Consider the following 11,150-nt stretch of genomic DNA (forward strand, 5'->3'; position numbering starts at 1 on the left):
GATGGGGAGAGTGGTGTCTCATGCAAACCACGATCAACCCTCTGAGTAGTCGAGGCACGCTGACGTGTATGACCATAACCTCGACTACTACCATTCATCCGTACTACGGATGCGGCTACGGGCATGGCTACTGCCCCAACCACGATCACGGATAAGTACGCCTCATGGCATCACGTTTAAAAATCAAATAAAAATTTCAATAATCGATTGTAATTAGGATATTTGAGTAAATAAAGGACCTCTAAATCCTATAGCTCAGAGACACACTTGACTTGCATAAATCACACGCAGAAAATAAAATCCCAAAATATAGTTGAAACCTACGGACAGAAATCATGATCTTAGCTCTGATACCAATAAAATTGGTATCAGATATACTAAAAATGCAAAGACTAATCCCGAAAAGATCTAACTGCTCTAATACCAATAAAATTTGTCATGTCCCGGAGGTGTCGTTCCCGCACACCGGGAGGTACCTCACTTGGTGACAATATAATAAGGAACTAGTACAATAAAATATACCATAAGCTAAAGTAAACCCAATTGAAAATTAGCATGTAGAGGTCTCTAAGCAACTCTAAAGAAACTGAACCAAGGTAGTATCAAATCTGTGCTTGCAAAATTGGAAGCCAAAGAATGCAGGTAGTTAGCCAAAGGCTAAGTGGGTAATCAGAAAAGATGTGCATGAATTTAATCTTGTTTAAGAAGCCAAGAAAAATAGAATAGATCATATTTTATTATCTCAATTTCATTTACTTCATATCGTTTTCCATTTATACATAATATATATGTATATATCTGTATCTCTGTATTTATAGATAACTTCCTTTATTTTTGTCTGAAATCAAGTATCATCATTATTAAATATCATCACTAGTATTATCAATCCTTGTTATTTAAACAAATATTTTAAACTCAATATCCATATGTAAATAAATAATTAAAAGTGGATAATCAGTCTCTCACTGATCACCCTGATCATTCCCCTGTGCACAACTCAGAGCTCCGTTGTTGTCGTTTTCCGGAGAAACATGAAAGTCAAAGCTCGACAACTCTGTGAAAATAGAAAGTAATCCCTTGACTCTTCCTGTTCTTCATCAAATTCAAACTCTACCTGCAAAGATCAGAGATTAGCACAGCAAGCAACAGAAATCAGAGCAGAAACCTGAACACGATCAGAAATGTCTTAATCGATCAAACAATCGATTAAACGTCGTAATTCTCTCCTCTGTAAAGCCTATAATCGATCAACCAGTCAATTACTCAAGCCCTTAATCGATCACCTCATCAATTAAGGCATGGTAATCGATCAGGTGATCGATTACCAGACGCTAACCCGGTTTCTCATTAAACCTGTAATCGATCACCTGATCGATTACAGTTCACCATAATCGATTGCCCAATCGATTATGGTACGTTTTGTGGGTTTTGCGAATTGTTACAGAATACTCTGTAATCGATCACCAGATCGATTAAAGCTCTGTAATCGATCATTAGATCGATTAACCAACTCATCCTTGGCTAATCGATTCACTGATCGATTAAACCAAGCTAAACATTAAACCCTAAATCCATACTTGATCAGGTTAACTTGGGTCTCACCCGAGCCAACCGCATTGGATCACGTAATTAGAGAACAAGCTCCTAAGCCTCCTCTGATAATGATCCGCTCCGAAGACAGGCTACCATGCCTTCTCCGACCATGATCCGGTACAGAGAACGAGCTACCGAGCCCTCTCTGACCTAATCTGGAGAACGAGCTACCGAACCCTCTCCTACTTCATCCGGTCCAGAGAACGAGCTACCAAGCCCTCTCTGACCTAGTCCGGAGAACGAGCTACCGACCATCTCCGACTCCATCCAGTCCAGAGAACGAGCTACCGAGCCCTCTCTGACCTAGTCCGGAGAACGAGCTACCGAGCCCTCTCCGACTATATCCGGTCCAGAGAACGAGCTACCGATCCCTCTCTGACCTAATCCGGAGAACGAGCTACCGAGCCCTCTCCGGCTCAATCCGATCCAGAGAATGAGCTACCGAGCCCTCTCTGACCTAATCACTCATTGATCAATCTGAAAATGAACTTAAATCGTTGTCAACATCAAAACAACAATCGGGACAAAACTGCATCAACAGATGTAATATCAACAATATGAGAAATAAAAGGTCATGCAGTATAAAAAGATAAGTATCAATAGCAGAGTAAATAAAAATATCTATTTAAATTTTAAAAACACCCTTTCCCATTTTAATTCCCCCAGATGAACCTATGCACGAACAGGAAATTAGCCAATTATATTGAAGGTCATTCAATCTCCTTTTAAAAATAATTATATCATCTATAAATATATATATCCATTTAATTTTATTTATTCATGCACAGGAAAAATGTAGGAGTTCAAGGATAGAAGGTACCCACTTTTGTGTCTACCAGGCTTCGAGTGTCAGCAGATCAGCGTGCTCCACTCGGACTAGTATCTATACATAATATTAAAATAATTCAAATAATCAGAATATTATTCAATAAAAATAATATTACGAAATCTAAACATTTCGAACCACCCTAAGTCAAATATTCGCTTCCTCGTAATATCTCCCATTCTTACTACCTTTATCTCAGAATCTAATTATTTATCTATCCTAATTACACATCAATTAATGAAAAATCCTACCTTGAAATTTCCTTTTTAATTAGCATCATAGCCTATCCTAATAGGGGACAATCAAAGTCAAAATCTCATATCAAAGTTATCTCAACCACTAAAATCCCTAAATCCCTAATCACACCCTAAATTCAAGAAATGTTGTAATCGCTACCTCCTTTATGTGACGGAGCGAGCTCCGCATGCGCTAGTTCCCCGACCGACCGGTGCGGTGCTGGGACGACAGGTCTCAAGGGACGGCGGAAGTCACCGCTGGTTGGAACAAGAAGAGGCAAAAGGGTTCTTCGTCGCGACCCCTTTCAATCGCCACGCGCGATCGCCGGCTCAAATAGGCAGGGCTCGTCGTCGGCTGGAACAGAGAAGGAGGAAAGGGGAGACGGATCTAGGGTCTTTCGTGAAGCCAGCATCACAGCGAAGGCAGGAGGCGTCGGGGTTGAAGGCGTCGCGAGCAGAAGGTGTTGCGACTCGCGGCTGCGCGTTAGGGCAAAAGGGGTGTCGCGGCTATGGGAAGAGGTGGCTAGGGTTTTCACCTCTCGTCTCCTTAAATCATGTCCCTCGCGCGACTTCTTCTCCCACGAAGGCGGAACCGATTGCACGATTTTTTTTTATCGCCCGATTTTTTTTTACGATTCTTAACTGAGTATTTTGTACTCACCACTCAGACTCTGGGGTTTTTTATGTCTCCTCGGGTAATAGATAGGAGATTACTACTGATGTCAGACGAGATCTGCCAATTATGTCATCTCACAGCAGAAGTGTTTTGGTTGTATGGTTTTACCTTTTATGGGTTTGAATTTGTATCCGTTTATATGGATTTTAGTGTGGTTATACTTTCGCTTGCGTAGTTTCTGATTTCATAGACTTGCAGTTTATCGATGTTTAATTATAATGCATTTTAGTATGCTTTGAGATTTTTCGTATAATCGTGGTCGATTTATCGTTGTGGTGATATATCTTTGGTATGTTATTGTGGTATGTTATTTTACACGCATGTATTGGATTAGGGTGTGGTCGTGTGGGTCTTTACTCATACAGTTTAGCAGTTTAAATACATGTATTATATTGTAGAACGGCCATGTAAGTCTTATGTTAAACTGTATTCAGGAAAAGTTGAATTGTTACAGGGGAGATGTTGTCAAAATTTTTTGAACGGTCGTCTCTTGGAACGTGACAATTTCACCTGAAGAATAAGAAAAATATTTCAAAAAACATGAATAAATATTAGAATGCGTATATCGGAATAAAATCTTGTATCTTAAAATATTTCCTAAACGGACGTTAATATTTCGGAGATCAAGTCTATAAAAGGTTGTTCATACTCTATAGGCACATATATGCACACATTAACCTCAATTTTCCCAAGCCTTTAAACTCCTTTCTCCTGCAAAATCTTAACTTGAGCATCGGAGTGGTTTATCGAGACCACCCTCGACACCATTCTAACTTTCTTTTTGAGTGCTTTTTAGGTCTTTTTCATCTCTCTATGCGACTATCTTTGAGGAACGTGCATGTCAACAGTTCATGAATTGGTAACTTGATCATCCACGGTATATTAGCCGGAATATCATATGATATATATGTCTCATCACACTAAAATATAATAATATTAATATTAGATAAAAAAAACATCGGTATCAAATGCAAAACTAAGGGGTCTTGGTCTATGATACATTATTATAGTAAAAGTGAAGATAATTATAAAATAATGGCATTAAAGGGATTAGAACTTGAGAGTTATTTGTCTTTCTTTGATTTCAGTAACAAAAGAATTTTAATATTTTACAATGATGATTACAGAAAATTTAAAGTTATCTCATCCTCTCTATCATAGTAAAATTTGTTTGATGATAACTATTATTGTAGAATAAATATTTAATTTCAAAAGTAATATCTAGGATGAAAGATGATCTACTTTAGCTTTCAACTCTTTGGAAGCTTAAGCTCTAGTTAATGATTGGATGAAACACTAAAGTTGCAAAAAGAATAAAAGGAATGTAACTTCCAAAAAATGGAATAGAAGAGTTTGATATTGAAAGAACTAATGAACTACGTGGGTTTCAATTCTCTATTTTGACTAGCTACGTAGACAACTTAAATAAATTCATGCCTTTTATTTTTTTTAATTTTTCACATTTATAAATTTATAAATATTTTTTTAAAATAAAATATAAATAATAATCTTAAATCGTCATGAATTGTGAATTAAACCATAACCGATGGTTCCAAACTATAAATCGTGACCACCTTTGAAGGTTAAAATTAAGAGTCAAATTCTTCGAACCCAACAATTCCTAACCATTGAACTAGCGATTTTGAATTGTCAAACCAACAGTCCTAAACCATCATCGAATCTTGTAGGAAGGATAGAAACTTAGGAAAGACATCTGTTAATATTTCTTCTGTTTTCTTAATCTTGCACATTCATTGACATCAATAATGATATTAAAGCATCTGGTCACTAACACAGCAATCAACATCCTACCACAGTATAAATTAATTAGACATGGGAACAGGAACAAATATTTGTTTGGGAAGCCAAAAACATTTTGTGGTTGCTGAGGTAACAAAAGAGTACATGACTACTTACAGAAAGAGCCATAAGCCACTATAAATCAACATGATTCTTAGCACCCAATGATGTTGGAAGTGGCTTGAAAGCATTTGAGCATTTGATGCTTTAGCAGATGATGTTTCTGCATCACCAGCTTCTGGTGGAACATCGCATTGACCGTAAGAAGCATTAACCTGTTAAAGAAGTTCATTTTTGGTATATATATTGCTATCATTAACACCTGTTATAAACACCTATTCATCCTTAGTATCTTTCAGTAAATATGTTTCTTAATTTGCAGTAGGCTATATCACTGCATCCACAAAGAAGGTGACCATTTGCTATGTCAGTAGCTTCTGGGGCTCCACCTCCATTACTTCTCTGGAACACAACTCAGAATGTGCCGGCCAGTGATCTACTGAAAAATCTTTAGAAATTGACAAGAACCACTGACCTTGTAGAAGTCGACCGCAATGAAGTTAGGCCAGCGGTTGGCTGACAAGTTGTGGCATGTGTTCATCATGCTCACAAGTGGTGCTGAGTTGTGCTTGCAGGCGGTTGCTACGTTAGGAAGCGAGGGGAAGTAGTTCATTAGAACAAGTGATCTTGATGATGAGTTCATAGGCAAAGACTCAGCACGGCTCGGGCAATAACCCAATTTCATTCCTTCATCTCCATCTGCAAAACTTGAAGCATAATTGAGAGCATATCTCATTGTGGCAATGCAAGAAATGATAAATAACAGTTCCTTCTCACATTGATTTTCGACAACATATCTCCACTCGTATGCAATTTCCTCAGATGCCTCTTTGCTTGATTTTGATGTGAACACAAGCAGTCGCTGATTCCTGGTGATCATGTCGCTTAGCAATGGCCAATTCCCACCATTCTTAGGCATCCTTGAAACTGGGAACCAATACTTCATCAGTCCAGAAGCATTGAAAACTCGTGTGAGGCCCTTAGGAGATGTTACATAGTCTTCGATAAATATTGTTATCACCTCTGAAGGGTTTACTTGCAGAAACATTTGAATTTCCTTAAGTACATTAATGGCAGGTTGCTGCACAGGCAATGTTTTAGTACGAGTAAAAAGGATGCAAAATGGCCTCTATAAAACAAAGAACTTATCGCATAGAGTAACAATTGGAGCTTACAAAGGCAGTGAAGTTGTAACAGTTTCCACCAAATGAATGACACAACCAAATATCGTTCTCGTAGTCATACATATCCAGCATCAAACCCCTAACACCATTCTGTACTCATGTCACCAACTACACAATGTGAGAAGATCGGAAGCATGTAACAAGTCATTTGACAGAAATAAGATCATCAAAGTCCAAGAAAAGAAGATAAAAGCCTTCTATAAATTAGTGCTGTTATCTAGTAAAGTGTGTTATTATCATGCCTCATAACAAGTTCATCGCTTCATAATGATTTAACCGAAGTAGGTTATCACACCTTACTTCAAGTTCATCTATTCATAGTGATGATTTAACAGCAGTAGAATCACTTTGCTTCACCTGTTCATCTGAAGGTCTCTTCGAAAGATCAATCAATTTGAATATAAAGATTTAATTTTCTCTGTTGTTTACTACCAACTGATATTGACTAAGTGGTTTGGCAATATGAAATAGTTACCTTTAGCTCCTAGTGAGAATAGTAATCTATGACATCTAAATATAGCTTTCTACTCAAGTGAATTTTGGCCCTTCCGACGCAATATCCTTATGAATTTTGCAATCTGCAAACTAAGCAATGATGAAAATGAAGCTTATTAACATGTCATGCAGAGAAATCTAAATGCATGTATTGAACATTCAGAAATCCTAACAAATTGCCTACTCATCCTTCTTGAATAAGACCATGTGATTCCCCATCTAGTCTCTCAAACTATATAAATGGAACTTATTTGATACATTACAGAACTAAAGAAGAGATTTCTGGTGCCAATCTTATTCCTTCTTTAACTGCCACATCTTATTCTAGGAATGAACTCTTACTTGGAAGATAAAAGTTTCAGTGAAAGGACAGAAAAGTTCAAGGTTTGTCAATGTAAACATCAAAACAGGACTTTCCTTGAAAGTTACCTTATTTTTCAATTTTGAATTATCTAGTGGACCTACATGACACCTCAATCTTAGCTTTTATCCATTAAAAAAGACATGTTTTTCTTCAAGACAGCCTAATCTATCAATACAAATCCTTTAAGTTTGTCTTTCCTTCTTTATTTCACAGAAGTGGACATCTAAAATAATCTTACAAGGAAGTTGCACAGAAGAAAGAATGATTATTCTGCTAGGCATGCCTGCAATAATTGATATCAATAAAGTATGACGAATTCCATTAATGCTACATATTCTATGCTGCGTTTACTTGGAGGGAAAAACATAGAAGAGAAATGAAATGGAAAAGGGGGTGGTGGTCGGTGTTAGTAGCTTACGTTGAGCTGGTCGGTGATGGAGTCCTGCTGGTTCTCCGCGGTGAGTATGGGCGTTCCGGTGAGAGATTTCTGGCCGAGTCTTGCGAACGAGTTGTGCGTCGTCAGCCACGAGTAGCTGTTGAAGGGCAGCCCGGTCCCCTGTTCCATTCATCGCACCACCACTAACTCAGTCGCTGCAGCAACCGGGTGAGAAAGGAGACTGGGTGAGAGGAGGAGGACCTTGGATTTGGGATCGGTGGGCTTGACCCGGGTGCACCTCGTCCGGACGTCGCCGGTCGCCAGGCAAGTCTCGCAGTGTAAGCCAGCGCCGCAGTTGTCATTCGACAAGCAGGTGCCGCCGAGCTTCGCGGTAAACAGAGGAACAGAGTAAGAAGTAAAGATTAGATCAAGAAGAAGTTTGAGAAGAGTGGCGGGGGACGGACTCCGGCGGCAGAAGCCGATGGAAGAAGGGATAGATGCAGGATCAGCAGCCAAGGGAGTAGCATTTGGAGATGCCGCAGGGACTTCAAGCTTCGTCAGAGGATGAATAACATTCGTTCAAAATGGCGTACACGCAAATAATATAGAGCAGCGTTGGTTGGACAAGGTCCTGCCAAATAATTTTAAATTTTAAATTTTATCGTGGATTTAGTTCGTGATCCGTGTGAATCGATCTCTTATAGATTTAAATTGATCTATAGATTGAGAAATTTTTTTAAAAATAATTAAAATTAAAATTAAATGAATTAATAAACTAATAAATTTGATTGATTTAAATTATAATTTAAAATTAAAAACTTTAATTTGACATTTAATTTAAATTTAAATTTTTTTATTTTTTTTTCATTTTTTCCGCAATATGTCTTTTATTGAATTAGATTGAAGATTTCATAACTTGTCAAGTTGCTGAGTTGATCCACCCCACCCCTCCATAGGTCAGATTTCTGATTGATTTATTCGTTCCATCGTAAGTTAATCCGTTTGACGATTCTAAAATAAATACATCTTTTAAAATATAAATAATATAATACATTTTTCAAAGGGGAAAAAAAATAAAAATAGCCTCAGTATTTTTATGATCATAAAAAATTACAGTACTTTCATATATCAAAAAAATATTTTTAGACAAAAAAATTAAAATGGAATGCTATTTTAATATTTTTTAAAAAAAATAAAATACTTGTTAAACGTAATGACAATAAAAGATATTCCTTTATATTTTAAATGATTAAAGTGGTTCTGGTTCAATCATTCGAGTGGGTTTTTCTATTCGTTGAATACAGATTTAAGAATGTGTTTTTAAAATAATATTAATGTTAATTGGGGTTTAGTTTAACGCCAAGCTTATCAAGAAGCTTTGAGTCGCTTTCTTGCTAATAAAATAAATAAATAAAAGTCTAAACAATATTAATTTTAATTATGGCTTCGATTAATTTTGATATGGTGAAGTCCTTCAAAATAGTTTAAGATGAGATTCTAAGAAATTTTTAAAATATTTTAGATGTAAAATTTGTGAATTTAATTAAATTGAAAAGTGATAAGGAATTAAATAGGGGGAGTAAAGAGAATGTCCTTGCTCAGATTGCCTTTGCCAACTGCGTTGTAATTGAAGTGATATTGAAACCACTCAATGGTAGAACATTTGAATTTGAATTTGTGATAGATGCCTCGAGGACGTAACGCAAACAATGAATGTATAATATTTTTGATATAATAGTTAAGGATTGAATTTTATGGGAATTCATGATCTAATATTCATCTCATCATGTACCTTCTACTTGTGTATCTGAATTTATCACCCTACATATCTATGGAATCGCGCTCTAATGGGGCGTTGAAGTGGCGGATCCACCCATTTAAATTTGATAGATAAAATTTTCATTTTGCCCCCTGAAAATTTATTGACTTCTTTGATAATATGTTATCGTGTTTGGATATGAGAGTATGGATGGATGATGATGCATCGTCGTCATTTTAACATCATTAATCTTGAAAAAAAATGTTCAATTTTACTATCTAGATTAAACTCCTTTCGATAATATTATAATACAAATTCAAACTCCTAATTAACTTTTATACAACTTTTTTTAATTTAACTCAGTTTTTTTACTAGATTTATATCAAATAAAATAAAAAGGTCTAAAGTGAATGTTTGAGAATTTTTTTTCTTTTTTAATTTTCAACTGGATGATTAGAATTATAGTTGATATTATAAGTTTTTTAATTTTACAATGAATAACATATTGGATTTCTATATAAAAGTTTATGTTATTTTATAATTATATCATATGTAATTTTGTTAGACTTTATTTATAATAAAAATATATCATATATTTATAATTATATAATAACTCTTTGTAAATTTTCACTTTTTCTAGATTCTTAGACTTTTAATTATCATTGGTGACTCTTGATATTTTCCATATTTAATTTTTATATTAATAAAAAAATTTATATGATCTTATAATATAAAATTAATAAAATAAGGATATGTATCTTATGGATAATGCAATAATTGAGAAATATTTTTCCTAACTAAATAGATGGGAAAAGAAAAAAAAAAATATATATATATATATATATATATATATATATATATGATAATATACATTTAATTATATAGGCTCTAGAAGAGCTAGCATATGTATTATTAAATCAAATTGGTTATATTCTTAAGCAAATGAGTTTACATGTGCTTCATATTCTCCAATCATCACTATATAAAATTGGAATCGAGTCCTTTGGATTGATAAATAAGTTTATGGTGATACATGTGGATCCACTAACTCACCATGTGGATCATTTAGAGATATTTTATAAGTTTAATTGATGCATCCACCAAATGGTCACATGTAACTTATTATTGACGCAAAACTTGCATTTTTGAGATTGCTTGCTCAAATAATTCAACTACAAACATAATTTTATTTATGATTATGCAATTGAATCAATTCGCCTTGATAATGTGGATGAATTTACATCCCAAGTATTTGATGATTATTGCATGTCCATTGGTATAAAAATTGAATAACATGTTGCTTATGTTCATATATAAAATAATTTTGATTTATCTAAATGGTCGGTGAGAAATTTTCATAGGGTCAGCCCGAGTTGATCATCCCTAAGATTAATCAACTCTAAGAGCTAAATATCTGATAATAACTAAAAAAACACAAAATAATTTGGCATAATTGTTATTGAACATCTTCATTTGATCAAGAGACCATTACTTATGAAAATAAAGCTACCTATTAATGTTTCTGAACATGTAATTGTACATGCAACAATGCTTGTTTGCACCAAGCCATCAAGTTATCAAAACATTTCTATGTTTCAATTGGTTTCTGAAATAGAATTAAATATTTCACATATGAGAATTTTCTTCACTCATCTCATGAGCATGATCGTGTCACTCAAATATTTATTTTAATATAATTCAGGTATTTGAATTTCGTCCGACTAATTTTAAAGATAGACAATCTTTCATCTAATTCATCTACCAAATAAATGTATAATACA

The 11,150-nt window shown here is 35.0% G+C and overlaps 1 protein-coding gene across 1 annotated transcript; it reads right to left on the reverse strand.

Annotated features, from left to right (window-relative positions):
- Positions 1 to 5,133: 5,133 nt before the first annotated feature.
- Positions 5,134 to 8,157, reverse strand: LOC141829357 (PI-PLC X domain-containing protein At5g67130-like). Its single transcript, XM_074716809.1, has 8 exons — positions 8,075 to 8,157; positions 7,872 to 7,994; positions 7,653 to 7,790; positions 6,367 to 6,465; positions 5,969 to 6,272; positions 5,667 to 5,890; positions 5,509 to 5,593; positions 5,134 to 5,408 (listed from the first exon to the last, which is right to left on the reverse strand). Exons 1-8 carry the CDS (start codon positions 8,135 to 8,137, stop codon positions 5,245 to 5,247), a joined length of 1,200 nt encoding a protein of 399 aa, XP_074572910.1. The 5' UTR covers positions 8,138 to 8,157; the 3' UTR covers positions 5,134 to 5,244.
- Between the last annotated feature and the right edge of the window lie 2,993 nt (positions 8,158 to 11,150).

Source organism: Curcuma longa, chromosome 5 (genome assembly GCF_044706935.1).
Source record: "Curcuma longa cultivar G26 ecotype Majalengka, Jawa Barat chromosome 5, ITB_CL_G26_1.1, whole genome shotgun sequence".
Classification (NCBI taxonomy): Eukaryota; Viridiplantae; Streptophyta; class Magnoliopsida; order Zingiberales; family Zingiberaceae; genus Curcuma; species Curcuma longa.